Genomic DNA, 20848 nt, shown 5'->3' on the forward strand with positions numbered 1-20848 from the left:
GGGACATGGAGCTCCTTGATGCAGCACGGCCCCCTCTGCTGGGGAGGGGGGCTCCCTCCTCATAAGCACTCCCACCTGTCAACCTGCTGGGCTGGGGTCCCCTGTGCGGGGCTCCTCGCTCTCATGGCTGCTTGACCCCACCAAGTCCAGTGCCTGCTCTGGCTAGGAGCCCACCCGGAACAGATAGGCCCCTTTGAGTGGCCTGTCCCTCAGGGTAGAGGAGTGAAGTTTCACTTGATGATCTCGATGAGAAGGGAGTTGAAAAGAGCAGTAGTCCTGGGCGTCCCTCCGGCCTTGGGTGAGTTCTTGCATGGGTGGCTGTGACCCCTGCTGCTGGCAGGGAGGTGGCCCCACCTGGACTGCTGAACATGGCTCTGCTCACCTTTGGAAGCAGGTGGCCACAGCTGGCCGGCCAGGTTTTCTGTATGTGGTCTGGCTGGCTGGGGCCCTTCCCAGGCTGTGCTCCCCCTTGGATGCATTACGGGACTCTGGCCTTGGCTCACAATTCCCTCTTCAAACCTGGTTTGATCTGCTGCCTGGCCACCAGCCCCATCTCTACGCCTGCCCCGATCCCCAGCTCGACCTCTGCCTGGTCCTCCTGCCTCCCTGACCAGCATCCATGTCACATCCTTCTCTCTCTCATATCGTGGCCGTACCCCACAGACCTGCAATACCCTGAGTCCCCATGTTCTGAGGGTCCCCCACGTGTAGCTCCAACAGCCCAGGCCACCACTGCCTTCTGAGATTCACTCAGGAGCCATGTCCCTACAATAGGGATGAGTGAGGGGCGGTGTGGGCCCCATGCCCAAGGAGTGTGCTGACCTACTGGCACTGCCTCAGAACCCCCAAGGCGGCCCCGCGACCCAGGAGGAAGGAGCTGGCCTCTGTGTGTGCGGTAACAACTTTAATCTGTCAGGCCGGCGCGGCAGGACGGTCCACCGGCACTCAGGGCCTCCGTCACTCTGCCTGGAAGCAGCTCTCGGTGCATTAAAGCGTGATGGGTGGGCAGGCCAGTGTGCGGGTGGCTCAGCGTCCCAGCATCCCAGCGCGTTGCACTCGAGTTCAGTGTGGCTGGGCGGGCTGTGGGGCCCGCTGGAGGAAGGCAGAGCTCCAGTATTCATGTATCATACATATATATATACATATATATATATATATATTTCATGTGTATACACAGATAGTTTTCTCTCTTGAAAGTATTTAAAAAATTGATCAACCTCCAATCTATAAAAAATACCTACTCTACATGATAGAAAAATCTCTCCTCCAAGTTTACACTGATTTACACCCAAGGCTTTTCCCAAAATGTACAGTACGAGGCAACATCTTAAATCTCAGTGTGGAAGGGAAGGTGGGCCACATGGGGGACGGACAGTCAGGGAAAACACACGCACACAGGACGGGGCGGCCACCTGCATGATGGGGTCTTGGCCCACTGGGTGCCCTGGAAGCCTCCTGCTGTGCCCAGGCTCAGGGGCTACAGCAGCTTCTGGAGGTGACCCTGTGCTGGACAGCGTGGGAACACCTGGGACGAGCTGGGCCAGCAGGAGCCGCTGCAGTGCTCAGCACAGCTGCTGTATAGGCTCCCTCCCAGGAAGGCCTCAGAGATGGCCCTCTTCCCCCTCTCCTACGAAGTGTGGTCCTGGGGAAGAACTACTGTTTCTATGTCCAGCACCCTGAAGGTTCTGGTGCTGGTCTGGCCTGTGAAAATGGCTCTTCCCAGAGCAGCCGTGGGCGTAAGCTCCTGGGGCCAGGGAAGTCTGACACAGGGAAGACAGCACCCACCCATCCTGCTTGCCACCTGTTTGGGAGGAGGAAGAAGGGTCCACACGGCCTGAACCTCTCAAGTTGTGAGTTCGGAGCCAAGGGTCCAGCATGGGCTCCCGGCCCAGCTCTTGTGGGAGGAGCCAGGCCAGCTTCCCCCAGCCATGGTCAGAGCCCCTGAGGTTATTGCAGTGAGGGGTCTGGCCATGGGAATGGCTGTGTGGCCTGGAGGACCCCTGGCCTGTGTGTTCCCGGGAGCAGCATCCCTCCCGCTAGGGAGCGAGGCCTGAGCGTTCCGGGGGGTGGGGTAGCTCCAGGGAGAAAACAAACCCCCAAGAAAGTGGCAAAGGGAGTTGCGAGGCCGCGGCACCTGACCAGATGCTGCTGGCTGCCTTAGGCTGGGACCCACAGGCCAGCCTGTCTTTCCTCTCCCAACCGAAGTCCTCCAGCCCCTCACCACCACGTCCAGCGTGGGGGTCCAGGGCCTTGATGCCCACCCTGGAGCAGCATTTGCACAAGAGTAGGACTCCAGCGGGGAGGGGGCCCCACTTCCTGTCCTTTCTTCCTGAGAGGGCTGGATGGCCATGTGCAAGGAGCCCCCCAGCCGAGAAACCCACCCATGATCTACATGGAGAGGAGGAGTGGCCCCTGAGCCCCAAGCACGGCCCAGGCCTGGGAGCTTTGGGTCTTCCTTTCCTCTTCCACCTCTTCTCTACCCCTCCACACCCTGGCTTCATTTGCCCCACCCAGCCGGCCACTCCTCGGTGGCGGGTGCTTCCTGCTGCTCTGGCTGGGGGCTGTCAGGCCTGCTGGTCTCGGCTGCGTGGTGGTGGGTCAACACCCAGTCCTGGCCTTGGTGCTCTACTTCACCTCCAGGATGGAAGGGTTGGTCTCCATGATGGCCACGATGATGCGGTCGATGTAGTCCTGCAGGCGCAAGTTGATCTCTTCCTGCTTCTGGATGGCTTCCATAAGCTATGGGAAGAACCAGGGATGAGCGCCGGGCAAGCCCTGCACAGACATGGGTTGCTGGAGGGGTGGGGGTGGGTGGTGCTTTGCTACCTCGTCGCGGGAGACGGAGCTAATCTCCGCAGCCAGGGACTCCGAGAAGGACGTAGAGAAGAGATTCTTGGCGCCCTGAATGCTCAGGTTGATGATGTGTCCGTTGAGCTCATCGTTCTGCTCCTTCAGGCTGCGGTTGTCCTGCAAGGGACACGGAGGTGTTCCTGCTGCCGCGGCCCTCGGCAGCTGAGCAGGAACAGACAGGCCCACGAGGACCTCCCACGTGGGTCCTGGCCCTCCATGTGCCCTCTCCCCCAATGCCAGGAGGAGCAAAGATACCATTCCAGGAGTTTCTGCAGGGGTGCAAGGGACCAGGCCAACGGAGCTGTGGGCCTGCAGCCTCCAAGTGCCGCCCTCCGGCGCCTGCCCGTACCTGCTTCAGCCTGCGGACCTCCTGCTCCAGCTCGCTCTCCCGGGCCCGGCTGTTGTACTCCTGCAGGCCTGCACTGCTGCTGCGGCCCCTCCTCTGCTCTGCCTCCAGCTTGAACAGCTGCAGCTGCTCCAGTTGCTTGCGTAGGTCCTCGATCAGCTACAACCACAGGTGAGATTGGGGGGCCTGGACACGCCAGGGGGAAGGTGTCTGGGTACAGGGGGGGTGGGTCCAAGCACACAGCAGGCAGCCATCACTGGATCATCAAACTCTCCAGGGCCTCTGGGTCCACCTGCTCTAGGGCGGACGACACAGGACTCCCACCCTGCCATCAGGGATTATTTTAGGAAATAAACGGCGGGGTGCTTCCACCTTATCATCAAATGGGCATCCAAATATACACAAGGGAATGGAAAAGCCCCTGGGGCGACCTGGAAGACTCAGGGAACATGGTGAAGGGCACAGGCGGGTCCCCCGTATTCTCCTTGCCAATTCTCCCTAAGATTGACAGTAGCTTAAAACAGAATGTTACAGAGACATATAAAAAAGGAAAAAGATTACGGCATGTCACTGCTAAAAGCAGAAGCCCATCATGGCTCTGGAGCAGGGCTCACCTGGGGCGACTTTGGGATAGGGGAGACACTTGTGGCCATCATAGCTGCTTAGCACCACATGGCCAGAGGCAGGACCAGGGCAGGGTGGCCCCGTCTCTCCAGGAACCCAGATCTGCCTCACACGGGCTGCAGCTTCTGTCACTCTTTCCTGTCCCCTTCCCCCTACTATGCTGCCTCTTGTCACATGCTCGTCCTTTGCTCAGCATCTGTGCCCCGATGCCCACACTCCCCTGCTCCTGCCCCAGCCTGCACCTCTTGGGCCGCTTCTCTGTCTCTCTGGAACCGGTGCCTCTCATGGCTCAGCCTGTCTCCCGCCTGCCTCCTGCTCTCCTGCTCCTCACTCAGCTGCAGGGACAAGTCTTCAATTTCATCCAGCAATCTCTGCTTTTCCTGCAGAAGGAAACATTTTACTCTGGAACACTGTCATTTCAGAGGAGATACAACTGCACCCTCCTGTCCTGGTCATGGACTGGGATCTGCCATCTGGTCCCAGCATGGCCACCCTGTCCCAGGTGTGGGCATGGCAGGTGCACATGTGGGAGGCCTGCTCTTGGGCACTCGGGTGCTGGGTGAGGTGCGGGAGGCCTGCGGGTGTCAGAGCTCCCCAAGGGGCACCTGGTGGGGGGCAGGGGTGCTCCCAGGCCACTAGAAGGCAGCCTCAGAAAGTACTGTTCCCTGGATTCAGACACCTGGGTCAACTGCCCTGTGGCCGGAGGGCTGGCCTGAGCCGGCCATTTCCTGACACAGGCAGCTACAGGGTCCACTGGGGGCTGGCACCCTCACCCTGCACAGGAGGCAGCCGGCCTCTGTCTCTGCAGGCTCCCCTCCCCACTCAGCACTGAGCCAGTGCCCCCCAGCAGCCTCACCTCCTCCAGGTGCTTGATGCTGGCCTTCAAACAGGGCGCACAGGACCTCAGCTCGCTATTCTCTTCATCCAGCTGCTGCAGCCTGCAGCACAGGAATGAGGCTGGCACCCATCCAGAGGGGCCTCTCTGTGGGCATGGGGGCCACTTCCTCCAGGAGACCATGGGACCACTGACTGTTCCCCAGAACACCAGCAGGCTGGTTGTCGGGGATTCCACCCCAGTGCCCTAAGTCAGACTTTCCCCAGGGTCTGTGGAAAGGTTTTTTTCTAGGGTCCGTGCTTGGTTTGTTCGGTTTTTTTTTCTTTTTCTTTTTTTGGGTACATGGTCCGGAAATCAAACCCAGGTCTCCTGCATAGAAGGCGCGCATTCTACCACTGAACCACTAGGGTGCCTGGTTTCTAATAATGTTGGAGGAAAGCTGCTGAGATGGTGCAGAGACTGCTGGAGGCCCTGGGTTTGGTGCGTGCATCAGGTGATGATGCCTGCTCTGCACACAACTGACCAAACCCCAGACTCCACTCCCTCTTCCCCTGTCTGCCCCAGGAATGCCCCTGTGACCCGGTGCACTGGGTTGCCCTGGCTCCTAGATCCCCGTGTTTCTCAGGACCCTGGGGAGGGCTGGAGCACCTGTAGCCCGGCCCTGGCTCAGGCTTGTCTGATGGTTCCTCAGGACAGATAGGGACTATGGCACAATCACAGTGAACCCTCACCCGGTGGAGGTGGGGTCTCCATCCCCTGGGCAAGCCATGGCCTCCCCACTCAGTCTCCTCTGGAAGTGAGTCGTAAAGCCCGGCCCCCTCGGAGGGGCTGCGGTGGCTCACTTTCACCGTCTGCAGCATATGTTATGTGGAGTTCTTCGGTCAGGAAGGGTGGTCTCTTCTCTCCTTCATTTGTACCTGCAAGGACTCATATCTGCTGAGCCGCTGCACTGGGCCGCCCTCCAAGACCCCACCTTCTGTTGCTTATGAGCCCCCAGCTCTGGCTGCTGGCAACTCCTTTGGCTTGGCTCCCACAGGCCTGCCATGTGCCCTGTCCTTTTGGTCTGGGGGCACCTGCTTACTTTGTGGCATTACAGGACGCTCAAGGCTCATCTTGTACTGTTTCTGTCCTTCCATCCAAGAAGCCCTGGCTCCTTTCTACAGTTCAGCTTTGCCCACCATTCCTCCTAATTTAGCCACGGAGAGTACCCGGTTTGAGACTTAGGCCCCAGGAGGGGCCCGGCCCTGCCTCACAGTAAGCAGGCCTGCACACACACCCTACCCCCAAGGGCACCCGGGCACCCAGGTCTTCTTTCAGACCATGGGTGTGCTCTCAGCAGGGTGGGCACAGGGAGGCCAGCATCCTCACCTGTGCCAGGAGCCTGCCTTCCCGGGCCCTCCCATCCCAGGATGGGGTGTGGGTGGGGCCCACCTCTTGTTTCAGTCTCACCCAAACCCTAACTCCCAAGGTCACCTGATGCTGCCTCTGTGCCTTTGGTCCTAAGCTATAAATCTGGCTACTTCTCAGCCCCTCCAGGGCTGGCTCAGAGTTGTCTCCACCACTGTGGCTGTGCCTAGCCTGGCACATGTCACCCACAATTGTTTCTGCCTTTCAATGCTTGCTTTCCTGCTGCTTGGTCAGGATGCGGCAGACGGAAATGCTAGACCTGCTCACTCTGCCAGCCTAACATCTCTTCCTGCTGTTACATGTCCCTTTTAAAACTACACTGTTAATTTATTTCTTCATACTTATAAAGCATAGTATGTTTTAATCCCACTGAATTTCAAAAGTAGAGACAAAAGAGAAGAAAATAAGTCTACCTGGAGCAATGGCATCTCTCCTTGGGGCCCCATCTCTCCTGCTTGGCCAATGACTCCCTTTGCTCAATGCTCTCTCTCTCTCTCTCTCTCTCTCTCTCTCCCTGCGACCTCGTCTGCCCACAGTCACGTCCAGTTCTCCCAGCTGACTGGTTGCCGTGGTACAGTCCTCTGTCTCCTCTCTTCTACCCTGCACCACACTTGCTGGCAGGATGGAGTTTGCCAAGTGCAGTCACAGAAAGGCCTCCTGGCTTACACACGGTGCAAGAGTCACACAGCAGAGCCTTGGCTCATGCTGACCATGTGGGGACCTGAGCCTGACACCGGTGTCATCCTGTGTGGTGTCCCACTGGTGCTGCCATGTCGTCCCTCTTCATCCTCCCCCAGTGCCCTGCAACCAACGTGCACTTACCCCTTGCCAGAGGCCTGAGGGGCTCACTAGGGACCCCCACTCCCAGAGACTGTCCTCAGACCCTCTGACTCCCTGCATATCCCACGCTGCTCTCCACCTCCCCCAACATAGACGACTCAGTCACGGCCCTGTTGCTCTCCACCTGTACACCCAAAGGTGCATACACCTCCTTTCCTCTGTCCAGGGGTGCACACCTCCAGTCTCACCCCGCCTCGTGCTCCTGCTCCAAGCTCTGCAGCATTAGCTCCTGTCTCCCGGCAGGCGCCCCACTCCTAATCCCGGGTATGTTGTGGGCGGTGAGACCTCTCATAGCATAGCACAGACCAGCCCCTTAGCCAATGTAGGGCCACTCGGCTTGCCCTGACGGCCTGCTAGGCGTAAAGCTGTGTGGCACGCGGAGCAATGTCCTCCCTGCTGGGCCAGATTCCACGTGCTGCACGGGGCAGCAAGGCACTGAGGCCTAAGTGCAGGGCACGCTGCCACCAGGAGGCTCCTCCCTGCTTCAGGCCTGTGGAGGACTGCAGGGAGCAGGCCACAGCGAGATCAGAGCAGCAGCTGCCCCTCATTCCACCTGGCTCCATGAGGGGGTCTAGAGACCTCCATGTGCCTCACGCTCCTCCAGGCATCTGTCATGCTCTGCTGAGCCCTTTGGGTCGAGGCATGAGGGTGCAGGGGGGCATGCTGGCCCCAAACTCCATGGACCCCAAAGGATCGCAGCTCATGGCAGGGCCCAGAGGAGAGGCTGCCAGGCAAGAAACACCATACTCCACCCTTATGCTGAGGCCTAGGAGGGGATTCAGTGCTGGCCGGCAGCCGGCGTATCCCCTGCAGGTGAGGAGGCAGTGTACCTCACGGGTGGTGGCCAAGTCTCCTGCACGACACGGCCGGGGCACAGATGTGGCTCTTGGCAGGCAGACTCTTTCCTGCCACTCCCAACCTCCACCTTGAAAAGTGCCCAGGAGCAGAAAATGAAGAAGTATTTGGGGGACTGGGAAGAAAGGAAGAAATGCTGAACCCCCCCATCTGGGGAATTCCTGATCTTCTCATAAGCAGTGGGGATAACCAAATCAATAGGCTGAGACCTTGAGCTTGGAGTTTGTCCCTACGAAGTTAATTCCTGCAAAGGATAGGCTAAGCCTACTTAAAATTAGGCCTAAGAGTCATCCCCAGAGAATCTCTTCTGTTGCTCAGATGTGGCCTCTCTCTCTCAGCCCCCACATAACAAACAAACTCACTGCTCTCCCCCTCTCTACGGGGGACATGACTCCCAGGGGTGTAAACCTCCTTGGCAACATGGGACAGAAATCCCGGGATGGGATGGGACCAGGCATCAAGGGATTGAGAAAACCTTCTTGACCAAAAGAGAGAAATGAGACAAAATAAAGGTTCAATGGCTGAGAGATTCCAAACAGAGATGAGAGGTTATCTTGGAGGTTATTCTTATGCATTCTATAGATATCCATTTTTAGTTTATGGTGTATTGAGTGGCTGGAGGGAAGTGCCTGAAATTGCTGAGCTGTGATCCAGTAGCCTGGATTCTTGAAGACAATTATATTAAGATATAACTTTTACAATGTGATTGTGTGATTGTGAAAACCTTGTGTCTAATGTTCCTTTTATCCAGGGTATGGACAGATGAATAAAAAATAAGGACAAAAAATAAATAATGGGGAGGGTGGATAAAGGTTAAACAAATTGGGTAGACTGCAATACTAGTGGTCAATGAGAGGGAGGGTAAAGGGTATGGGATGTTTGGGATTCCTTTTTCTCTATTTCTTTTTCTGGAGTGATGCAATTGTTCTAACAGATGACCATGGTGATGAATACACAACTGTGTGATGATACTGTGAGCCACTGCCCGTATACTTTGGATGGTCAGTGTGTGTCTGAAGGTATCTCTATAAAAATATTAAAAAAAAAAAAAGCCCAGAGCCCTTCTCAAGTACAGTCATAAAATATATCTTTGCAACTTTAGGATCTGGAAAAGAATGCAAGCAAAAGAACCTGTAACACTCTTCTGAGAGTATTTTTAAATATCATACAGGAATTTTGAAAATGGATGCTTAGTTAAAAATACTGTATAAATTGAGTCCCCAACCCCTCCCACCCACCGAGAGGAGCTCTGGGGAGGGCAGGACTGTACGCAGGTGGTGTGGGGACACAGCCCTTGCTGACCTATGCCATGGAGCGTCCACAGCAAGGGCCCCCAGGGCAGAGCTGCTGGCTTCCAGCACGGCGCTTCCACCTTTAGCTTTTATACCTCTCTAAGATATTCTGATTCAGGATAGCACCAGGTAATCTTTTTTTTTTTTTTTACTTTTCACTCTCACTTAAGGCTTATAGCTTCAAAAGAATAATTCTGTCAGGTTACGCTTAAAAAAAGATGGATATTTTGACTGGGATAACATCAACTAGAGAGAGACTCAGAGAAACTGATGTTGATTAGGACTCAGTCTCTGCAGTCAGCCTTTGGTGGCCTTCAGTAGGGTTTTTAATTCTCTTCACGTGGGTTTTCTACTTTTTCTAAGATTAGATTTTTCCCTAGCAATCATATTTTCCTGGGTCCACTGCCTTTTCTCAAGAGCAGGGCAGGACCTCCCTGCACACCCTCCCCGCTGCCTACCTGGCCTGGAGGTTCTCCACTTCGATGCTCCTCTCCCGCTCCACCTTGCACAGGAGCTCCTTCTGCTTCCGGGCCTCCTCCAGGACCCGTGCGCTGGCTCTCAGCTCCTGCTCTTTCAGTTGCTCCTCCAGGGCATTGGCTCTGCAGGGCGGGGAGAGGAGTCTGTCTCAGGGCCCCAAGCACAGCAAGCATCCCCGGGCTTTCGGGCACCCCTCCTGGCTTCAGGAGCAGAGCAGGGAGTAACAGGCACACTTCCTACTGGAGCTCGGGCTGGTAGTGGCTCTGCAGCAGGGATGTGCCTGCTGCACCCGCCACCTGCTCAGCCATACTGCGGGCGCCCAGGGCTCCAGACCATCACACAAGGTCACGGGGCAGACCTGGCCCACCCAGCCTATGCCACAACTGCCTCCCCCAACTGCTGCCCCTGCAGGAGGAGAGGGCCCTGCAGAGATATGGCCCATAGGCCCATGCACTGAGCATGGAGGCTGCTCCCCTTGCAGCCACCGTGCAGGATGAGCTTAGCACAGCATCTCTTCAATACATGGGTTGGAACAGCTAAATACGGCAATACTGAGACCTCCTAAAGGACAAATCATGGTTTGAACTAAAGCACAATCCAGACATAGAGGCCTTCAGGAATCACAGGTCCAGACCAGACTGAGGCGAGCCCGGTACTGGCTGCTGGGCACAGCTGGGCCACAGAGGTTGTAATGGGACCAGGGCAGGGACCTGACTGCACAGACCACTCCATCCAGGTCTCCCAACAGCAGAGCTGAGGACAGGCATGAGGGGGAGCTTGGGGACTCATGAGCTGTTCACTTCAGGAGCCCTGCGCTCCCTACCCCTGGCCACCCCCACTCTGTGGTCCCCACTCCACATCCCGGGGGAGGCAAGACCCAACCATGTTGAGAAGGGTGCCAGGCCCCGCCCACAGACCTGCAGGCCACAGAGTGCGGCGACACTCCCTCCCACCCTGGACGCATATACAAAGCTGCTCGTTTGTTTTTGTTGTTTTTTTTATCATAATGGCATATTGTAATCCATCAATAAATATCAGCGTTAAGTGTTTTTAGTCACATATTGTGGTTTAAAATATAGCTGACTTTCCTGGATCCCAATACACTTCCTTTTTTAAAAAAAAAATTAATTTATTAATTAAAAAAATTAACAAATGAAATAAAAAATTAACATAGATAATCAGTAATTCACAATATCATCACTTAGTGGCATATTCATCATTTCTTAGAACATTTGCATCCATTCAGAAAAAGAAATAAAAAGACAGTAGAAAAAGAAATAAAACGAAAACAGGAAAAAAAAAAAACAACTTATATCTATCATCTATCATACCCCTTACCCCTCGCTTTCACTGATCACTAGCATTTCAAACTAAATTTATTTTAACATTTGTTCCCCCTATTATTTTTTTTCTATATATTACTCATTTCTTTTTAATGCACACGGAGGCCAAGAGCCCCCAGACATTGAGGAGAGCCTTCAACACAAGAGGCCAAAGCAAATGGAAAGGAAAAGACTTCATAGGAAACACGTCATGCAGAAACGGCAGGGAAAGGGCCCTACAAAGGCCTCATATCCTCAGTAAGTTAAGAGCAGAATATTGAAGGAATAGATAACAAAAAATAACTCTTAGAAATTAAAAATACGAGGAAAAAAGTTCAGTAGAAGAGCTGAAGGAGAAAACTCAAGATATTATAAGGAAAAGTAATATAAAAGCAATATTTGATCTGAAGAAGTTCAAACACATGAGAAAATGAAACATGTTCTATGGAGAAATAATTCTAGAAATCTTCCTGAAACTGAAGGACATGTTCAGACTTCAAGGCTTTTGAAAACTGAGTGACAGCCAAAATCGACAGGAGAGCCTGTGTCCAAGCCGAGAGGCGAGGAGTGCGAGCCAGTGGTGCCGAGACCGCGAGCACAACCTCTGGGTCAGGCAGCATCTGAGTCACGTCTCCAAAAGCCCCAGAGAGCCCAGTTTCCAACCTAAGATCCTGTACCCAGCGAGACTATCAATGGTGGTGGGTGAGAAATAGTGGGCAGGGATCGGGGGAGAACAAAAATATTTTCAGACACATAAGAGCTCAAATAACTTATCTCCTTTGTGCTCTTTTCTTGACGACCATTGGGGAGAGTAAGCAAAAAGGAAGGGAATGTAGGGCTCAGAAAGTAGGTTCAGATATGGAAGAAAATTGTAAAGAACTCTTGAGATGGTGGCCAAAGGGGTCCTGGAGGAAAGGCTAGAAAGCAGCACCAGCCCAGACTGGGCTGATGGGATGTAAAAATGGGGAACTGAAAGAAAACAGCAGCACAAGCATGTGGAAAACTGAGATGTACAACAGAAGAAATGGCCACTGAAAAGTGGTCAACCCTGGGGACAGGAATTGGTGGCAGGGGTAATGAGGACAGCACATGATGGATGCAGGACTGATGAGCATGTACAAAAGGCTGCCACGAAGCCGCATCCTCAGCTCAAAAGGAATCCAGTTGGCCCCTTCAGATTTCTTTTGACAAGGACAAGAATGTAGAGGCAAGCACCTTTTGGGATGTAACACATACTTTAATGCACTGCTGGAAGCCAAGGCTCTCTCCCACGTGAGTGACACCCCCACCCCTGCTCAGCAGAAGGGGTGCATTTGCCTGGTGGGAATCCCAGTGAACAAGCAGCTGCCAAGCTCACCTGTGCACAACCCTCTCTGCCCTGCTCACCTGTGCACCAGCTGGAGGTTCTCCTGCTTCAGGCGATTGTGCTGCTCCCCACTGGCCACAGTGTCCTTCTCCAACTCCGACACCCGCTTCTCCAGGAAGACAACCTTGGTTAACAAGACACTAGCTTCAGACACAAGCAGAGAAAGCCAGAACAGTCTGTGCCCCACCCCAAGCAAGCTGCCCAGCAGGCCACAACACAGGTTTTCTTTGCAAAGAATCAGAAACACACATGAAGCTGGACTAGATCCAATTGGTTCTTAAGAGATTGTCCCTGTATACTTGTGGGTGAGGTTTGGGAACTACCTGTTGCCTCAGGGGCAAGTGTGTTCAGGGTGCTGGGGCTGAGGGCTAGGCTGGGGTCCGGGTATCTTTCTTTCTGACAGCAGTGAGCCTCAGTCCCCCAACCCCCAGCAGGGACCACTACTTTGCCAGAAGCAGCCCATGGAGGCAGCCCAGGTGCCCAGGGAGGTGAGGGACAGCAAGGCCCAGGGTCTCGGGCCCTCCTTCATATGGGGCTCACTGACTAGCTATGAGACAGACACCTAAATAGGTATGAGAAGGTATGAGGGGGTAGAGGAAGGGCTCAGCCTTGGGGCGCAGTGGGGTGGGGGACTCTGCAGAGTGAGTTGCAGAGGGGCTGTGGAGGTAGGAGACAAGAGGAGGAGTTGAGGTGGGATGTGGGTCCAAGCAGCCACCCTTGCCTGTTCCCTGGTCTTTGGCCCCACAAGGTTGCCCTGCTCTACGGCACTGCTAAGCACCAATAGGCTCAAGAAATCACCCCACCCCACACACTGTGGTCCTGAGATCACTGCAGGACGTGGTCTTCGCCGGCCCACATGGAGGGGGTCTGAGCGGGTTGGATATGAGGCTGTCTGTCAACATGCTTTTCCTGGACCTGACAGTGTACGAAAGTGGCATAAAGCATGACGGAGCTCCGTGCTCAGCTCTACTCCCGCAGTTCCACTCCTTTTCTGCCCCATGAGGAGCTTAAGGATAGGGCAGGGGCAAGGATGAATGAGTCCCCGCCCTGACACAGAGATCACCTCAGCAACGGCCGCTGCAGACCTGAGTGCCCCTGGTAGACAAGCTGGGCCCCCCACATAGGGCCACGGCTGCCCTAGATGTGTGCACCATGCCCAGAAGTGCACTGACCCCTGGCCCACCTTGCCAGCAATGTCTTCCTCCATGCCCTCGGTGGGGTCCCGTGGAGGGTCCTCCAGGGCGTCCATGCTCAGGGTCCCTGAGTGGTGGAGGTGCCTACAGAAAAGGAAAAGCAGCCTGATCCAGACGAGGTCCTTCAACAGCACAAAGCAAGGAAAGAAGGGGAAATACCGAGTGGCCAGATTCCTCAACACGAGGCTTTCCAAGCTGTCCAGGTACATTTGGAAAGTAAAGACCACGGCATGGGTGGTGCCAGGCCTGCACCACAGCGTGGGGTCTGACATATGGGCAGAGTAGGACAGGGTGGAGGGCAGGCCAGTAGCTCTAGAGCTGCAGGGTCCCCCTGCTGTTCTTTGGCGCGGGACAGACAGCCTCCCTTCCAGGCAGGGCTGAGGCAGGGCCTGCGCTTAACGGCACCACCTCGCTCTCCAGGGCCAGGCAGGGCCTCCTGCTCACAATGATCTGCCTCTGCACCCCCGGACACGCTGGGACAGTCTCAACGCACGTGTGAGGCCTTTCAGCAGGCCGCAGGAGGGACAGGCTCAAAGTCACCCTCTCGCCTGAGGTGAATTTATACTGACTTTACATGTACCTGGAGTCTGTCCAGAAATGCAAATAGCATGTGGCGGAGCCTCAACACCGCACAGAAAGGCATGCGCAAGAACCTGGTGCAGAGTGAGAATTCAACAAGAGGCTAAAAAACCACCATTAACGTTTCTCACACTACCTTCGTCATTTATGAAGAAGCATTTCCTGTCAGCTTGTTTATTTTCTAAATTCGACTATTTTCCCCCCAGAAATTTCTAAAGTAACACCTCCTGGTCAGAGCACCATGCCAGGACCTGGGTCGGGCACCCACCACGTGCACCATGTGGGGACTCGGCTGTAGGTGTACCTCATTCTCAAAAGGCTAAGAGTAACTGGTAGTTCTCTCCCAATCACGTCCTTAAATGCCCCATGACTTAAGCCCCAGGCATGAGCTCTTGATCAGACTCCAGGGCCCCTGGCTCAGGAGCAGGGCAGCAGCACAGGTGTCCGGCCCACCCAGGGCCTCCAGGCGTGCCCTCCACCCTCACACGGCTCCCGGCTCCGAGCAGAGGAAGGCCGAGAGAGGTAACCAACGCAGCCAGGGCTGCTGAGGGCAGAGCAGGGTGATCCCTGGTGTGGGGGTGGGGGTGTTCTGAATTTCTGCACAATTCTGGTGGCAGATTTAAGGACAAATGGCAGCAGATTTAAGACTGAACCCTTCGGAGAGAGACTCTATAGAATGTATGCCTATTTTGTGAACTCGAACTATAAACACCTGCAGACTGGGCATTTTCATACCAAAGGGCATCTACGGAGGAAAAATGGACACGGCAGAGGCTGTTTGTCAGGAGCAAGAACAGGGGACATGACCTAGCTGGCCCGATCGCCACAGTACAGCCCAGCTCTGGGTGCTGGGCATTCACCTTCCTTTAGTTTCACTAACTGTGGCCTGATAGGTGGGAGTGAGAACAAAAGTTATGCTAGAACTGTCATAAAATACGGTTAGGAACAAATACCAGGCTTGAGTGTGGTGCTTCTCTCAAGGTGGGGACGGGCATGATGGTGCACTGATGACTTTCATGTCTGCTTCCTCAGCCCCCCTTAAAGCGACAGAAAACGAAAACAAAAGGTTTATCCCTCAAGGATCAAGGGAGCAGGAGAGGTTCGAGGAGGGACGTGGGGGCTCTGCAAGCAGACACATGAGGGAGGATCCCAGAGGAGCAGGGCCTGAGGCGGGCAGCAGAGACGGAACCGGCGGTGCTGTGTGAAGAGCATGAGACCCCCAGGCCGAGACATGCAGGTCCACCAAGGGAATGAAACAGACCATGAGCCTCAGCTAGAGGTAGGGGGTGTTAGCTGAGAAGCTCCCCACTCTTAAAATGAACAAGCAGCATCGCCGGACATTAGAGGAAAACATCTAATAAGAAAAATGGGGCCCAAAGATGCCCACACCAAACAAGAAGCCAAGGGACAAGAGCAACCAGGAGGGGAGGGCCTCAAACATTTCCAAGGGTGGTGGAGAGCAGTACTGGTGGCGCTTCCCAAAAAGAAGAGCACAAAGTAGAGTGGCAGAGAGGCAGCCGTTGGAGCCCGTGCAGACCCACCCAGAGCAGCTGGCAGCTGAGCACAGGTGGGGTTCTAGAAGGAGTGGGAAATGGAAGGGAGGAGACTAGCAAAGGGATAGTCCAAGAAACTTTCCTAGAACTTAGGGACATGAATTCCCAGGTTTAAAAGGCACATATTTCATTTTGCCCAGAATAATGAGTCAGAAAAAAAAAAAAGTAAAAGGGTTCACAGTCTCATCATAAGATTTCTGAACTCCAGGGGGAAAGCAAACATCCTAAAAGTTTCCAGAGGGAAAAATAGTCACAAAAGAACAAGCTCGGACAGTATCGAGCCTCTGAGTAGCAGCCCTAGAGAAGACCAGGCAATGGCTTCAGAAATTTTAAAGGCAGATTCTCTAGTTAAGAATTCTATGTCAAACCAATGTGCAAGAGTGAAACAGCTTCACTTTTAGACAAGCAAGGTCTCAAAAATATATCTTCTATGCATCTGTTTTCTCAAGGAGTTGCCAGAAGATGTGCTGCATGAAAAATGGAGATAGAAAACAAGGAGGAAGACAGGGTTCTGGGACCTGGACGTTCTATCACAGAATCCATATGACACAGGGAAGAGACTCAGGCCTGAGCTGTGTAGAGGCTCTGCCAAGATAGGTGGGTGGAGGGCTGGAAGAGAGTGCTCAAACAACAGTGGTGTCCCACAGCCTAAGGTCATTCCAAGCGAAGCCTGGGGGCCACCTGTCCCATCCAGTGCACAAGTGGAATAGGGACGCACTGCCCTCCCCCAGCCCCAGGGTTAGTGGCACCGGCTGGAACTGTACCAGTTCTTCACCCAGCTCACCCGTCGTCACAATCGGGGAAAGGTGGACCTAAGTAGAAGAGAGGCCCAGGAGCGCCACCAGCTGGGAAGAAGCAGAAAGTGCCATCTGTTAACTGCCTATCTCTACCTAGCTTCAATCAGATGCTCAAGTAGAGGCTCATTCCTGCAGGAAATCCGGGCCTTGGTTTGGCAGGGAATTAATGACAAACCAAGTACAAGAGGAGCCTTCAATGCAAACCCAAGCAGATGCAAAACCTCAGATGACAGGGAAATTAACCTTCAAAATAACCGAATCACATGATACCCAGGGGTGAAAGTCTCCTGACAACGTGGGACGTGACTCCTAGGGATGACCCTGGCCCTGTCATCATGGGATCGACAACACCTTCCTGACTAAAAAGGGAAAAGAAATGTAACAAAGTAAGGTATCAGTGGCTGAGAGAGTTCAAATAGAGTCGAGAGGCTATCCTGGAGGCTATAGTTATGCAAGCTTCAGCTAGATATTGCTAATTGCCAGGCTTTGCCAAACCCCAATCAAAACCATTCCTGTTAACCCTAAATCACACCTAGGGCTTTACCTGAGATCCTACAAAGGTTCCAAGCACTAAGATTACTTTCCGGATACCTACAACTTCCAGAAGGGTTCCTAGAACAGACAAATCCTGATATCCAGAGGGGTCATGAAAAAGTTAGAAAGAGCAGAGGCCAAATACCTCTAAAGATTGGGGGAAGGATCAAAGGAGGAGGAGTTATATCAGAGAAGATGTAACAAATGAGTATGACTGCTGAATCATTATAGTGATGTTTCTCTTAGTTTTCAGTGTCTTGGAGCAGCTACAAGGAAAAACCTAAAATTCTAGAACAGTAACCCATATTAAATTCTGGAATTTGTTCAATAACTATTTGTTACCAGGTACTTTGAAATGTATTGCTTTTCTGTATATATGTTATATTTCACAATAACAAATGTTTTTTTAAAAAGTATATAGGCATAGCAGAGAAGAAAGAAAAAAGACAGTGGTGCTGCAGTCCTGAAAGATAGCATAGCTACAGACAGTAACAGTTACAAGTAACCGAAAAAAGAGGTCAGGCATCAATTAGAGATAAAAACGAAGCAATTCTGGCTGGGACTAAGGTAAACAAGAACACTGGGTAAAAGATGATAGTGCATGTACTCCAGACCTTCACTTACTGTGTGAGACCTAAGGCCAGGCTGCCTCTGGTCCCCAAGGAAACTGCACTCTGTTTACCTGCAGACTCTGCACAGTACCCAGGGCAGGACGAGAGGTGGTACAGTTTGCCCTGCTGAGCCTCGCCAGCAGGAACAGTAGTAATAAATGCACTCTTCCAACTAAGCCTTTCTTTATTAGTTCTCCTGTTAAACCTCAATTATCCCCCAGCAGATTGCAAACTCAAAGTTCATGTGATTCCAAAGTCATCCCACTGCAAACACACAGCACTGATGATGGCCTCGTGCTGGGTTCCTGTGGGCAGTGTGCGGCAGCAGCTCACGTGCCTTTACCTGTCTGCAGTGTGTGGCAGCAGCTCATGTGCCTTTACCTGTTGCTGAGAAGCATTTGTTTCTGTTTTTATGACTGTCACTGGACCTTTGGTTCTTGAGAGAGACAGCATGTGACACTGTGATTTCACATCTAGCCCCGCCCAGGTTGGCGCTCGGAGCTGTGAGCTATGAGCAGTTAGTGCACTGCTGGTATTGCTGAAGATAGGGCTGGTCCCTCGTGTGCTTGATACTTGTACTGCATTCAAGAGAATCTAGATTGTGTTGGGGAAGAGACTGTAGTCATGGCAAACCTGCAGTTTTGCAATAAGGCTGCCCCTACAGCTTTCCCAGACACATAGCATGTGTCCCGTGGCAGAGGGCAGACTGTGCTCAGCTTGCACAGCGCCTCGGGAGAGAGGGAATACATGGGTGAGGAATGGGGTGGAGAAGGAGAGATGGGAATGCTGCATCCAGGTGGTTCCAGGTTCCGAGAAGGTGGCACCAGGTGGTTTGGGTGGGTCTGATCTATGAAGAAGTTCCCTGCCTGCAGATAAATTACTGATCCCCCAACTGCTATGTCCAGTCTGTAATCACTAAACTAATATGTAATCAGCGGCAGTATACCTAAAGCCTTAGAAATAGCCATTGGTGCCTCACAATACCAGTTCTTATCCTCTAATTCTACCTGATCTTTAACAAGCGTTAATAATCCTAAGGATATTCTCTTTTGTTGTGCTTTTTTTTTGTAACTGTTTTAAATCAATTTGTACTGTAAAAACAAAACAAAACAAACATAGTGGGAGAGGAGTCTTGTGGTTCTGTTATGGGATTGGGCAGTGAAGAAGACAAAGCTATTAAGCCCAGAAAGGACAGCATCCATTCCAGGAAAAGCCATAACCTGTCTTGGAGAGCAAAGGTGATAGCGCTACATTACATGGCTTCCTGTGGACAACACTGGTGTCTGTAACAATGCAAACCCTGAGCAATAAAACACTGTCATTGAGCTATACTGGCAGGGGGAGGAGGAGAAATGTGTTGTCATCTTTCATAGTAGGAAGCCAAGAGATAATATCTAAAACTGAAAAATAAAGAAATGACCACAGAGCATGTTATTTAGAAACTCAGAGGTAGGCACACCTCCTCCTCCTCCTGCAGACCATCCCCGACAGGCCGGGGGCAGAGCCCTGGGGGCTGCGAAGGGCCCAAGCCTTGGTGTGAGGCAGACCTGCCCTGCAGCGGACCTGGGGACGTCGGCTCCTTCCGGACCGTGCAGCAAGGACTAGTGAAGCAGGGGGCGCAGGGGTAGTTTTCAAGAGAAACTGCTGCTCCCAAATCCAGGTTCAAATCCACACCTTTTGTTAAGATTCTTTACAACAGATCCCCTTAAATTATTTTCAAACACAACCATGAAAAGTAACTTTAAAAATTGCCTTAAAATATTTTTAAAAAACATTTTCTTAAGGATTATAATTAATCATACACTTCAGAAGAATGCTTTTCAATAAATAATGAAGCATTTGCCTACCTTGCCACCTTCCTGCTGGAAAGCCGCTTTGTTGGACTGTGCAAAAATAAAAATAAACCGGAAAATAATGTCAGAGAACAGATAGCGAAGAACAGGAGGAAACAGGAAATGCAGGCTGATGTGGGGATGGGGCGCGTCTGGCTGCTGGCCTCCCCTGGAACATGGGTGCAGCCGCACCATGTTGGGGTGGAACTGCAGGCAGACCCCACAGCCATGTCAGGCGCATTGGTCCATCGGCCAGGGCCAGGTCCAAATGCTCCCGAGGGCAGGCCGCCGTGGGAGGCGACTGTACATAAGGGATGCCGCGTTGTCATTCCAACTTGGCACTGATACCTCACAGTCCAAACCCCACCTGGACAATGATGGACAAACTTTTCCTGTTGCCATTTCAGGGCAATAAATACAGTCAATTACCCATCACCCTTCTAATTTAACCATAAGCAGTGGCTCAAAAGCTAAACTTCTCTTCATTTCTGGAGTCCAAAATTATATCTCCCAATTTAACCTCTACACTATTGCCCTCAACCCAGGGGAAGGCCCACCTGTGTTCCAAAGTGAACCCACAGCAGCCACAGAGCCACCTTCCTCTTAAGCTTATTCATCTCAAACATACCTATGATTGCCCTTTAAGAATGGGAAAAAAATTCTACTGGGGACAACAGGAAGTGTGACGTACCCTCCCGCCTGCTCTGTGGAACCGGGTCTGGGCCGGCTCACACTTCCCAGGCACTGCGGGGCCCTGTGGGCACAGGGCCTTGGACAGCACAGCCGGGACAGAGAGCCTTGCTCCTGGGCCCGCAGGCCTGCACGGCTCCCCCCACTTCCAGGGACAGTTTTGCAGCCGGTGCCTCTGCGGAGACCCTGCCCTGTGAGCAGCTCTCCTGGCGGCTGAGAGGGGGTTTCGGCATGTTCCCAAGGGCAGGCCACAGGAGCTGCTCTGCCACCCAGGAGGCTGGGTCTCGCAGGTCTCGGCCTGGAACAGCTCTATCTGGGGGGTTCCATCACAGGCTGATGTGGGGCTGTGCTACAGCCGCTGCTCCACTCCAAAGTCTCCGCTTCTCCCCAGCCCCAGCCCCAGCACCTCACTCTGGTGGGTGATATGGTACGATAAGCCCCCTGGGCCTCCCTGCTCTGTCTGGGCCCTGATTGAGACCATGCATTTTTTTATTTATATGCTGTACAGTGGGGGTCACATTTCATCCTTTTTTCATGTGAGTGTCCTATTAACAGCAGCACCATTTGTTGAATGGTGTGTGTGTGTGTGTGTGTGTGTGAGGGGGCACATGGGCTGGGAATCAAACCCAGGTCTCCTGCATGACAGGCGAGAATTCTACCACTGAACTACCCTCACATCCTGATACTGTGCATTGTAATACAAATCTCATTTCATCCTAATATAACCAAAGCTCCCCAAAACTAAAAACTCAGGCAGAATGCCACAATGCCACAGTGCAGGGACAGGTTTATCATCTGAAACCATATCTCTAGGTAAACAGACTTCTCAATTTCTACAAGAACTG

The 20848-nt window shown here is 53.0% G+C and overlaps 1 protein-coding gene across 5 annotated transcripts in view; it reads right to left on the bottom strand.

Moving 5' to 3' along the window:
• Positions 1-887: 887 nt before the first annotated feature.
• Positions 888-20848, bottom strand: part of RAB11FIP3 (RAB11 family interacting protein 3) — a 116599-nt gene continuing 96638 nt past the window's right edge. For 4 of the 5 annotated variants that reach the window (XM_077142320.1, XM_077142319.1, XM_077142323.1 and 1 more), the window contains 9 exons: positions 19329-19364; positions 13398-13491; positions 12235-12338; positions 9508-9648; positions 4677-4758; positions 4063-4200; positions 3200-3355; positions 2827-2967; positions 888-2739 (listed from right to left, as the gene is read on the bottom strand). In XM_077142320.1, the coding sequence (XP_076998435.1) occupies positions 2626-2739; positions 2827-2967; positions 3200-3355; positions 4063-4200; positions 4677-4758; positions 9508-9648; positions 12235-12338; positions 13398-13491; positions 19329-19364 (1006 nt within the window). In that variant the 3' untranslated portion in view covers positions 888-2625. The remainder of the gene's footprint in view (positions 2740-2826; positions 2968-3199; positions 3356-4062; positions 4201-4676; positions 4759-9507; positions 9649-12234; positions 12339-13397; positions 13492-19328; positions 19365-20848) is intronic. The other variant, XM_077142321.1, reaches the window with a different exon arrangement.

This window comes from Tamandua tetradactyla, chromosome 23 (assembly GCF_023851605.1).
Source record: "Tamandua tetradactyla isolate mTamTet1 chromosome 23, mTamTet1.pri, whole genome shotgun sequence".
Lineage (NCBI taxonomy): Eukaryota > Metazoa > Chordata > Mammalia > Pilosa > Myrmecophagidae > Tamandua > Tamandua tetradactyla.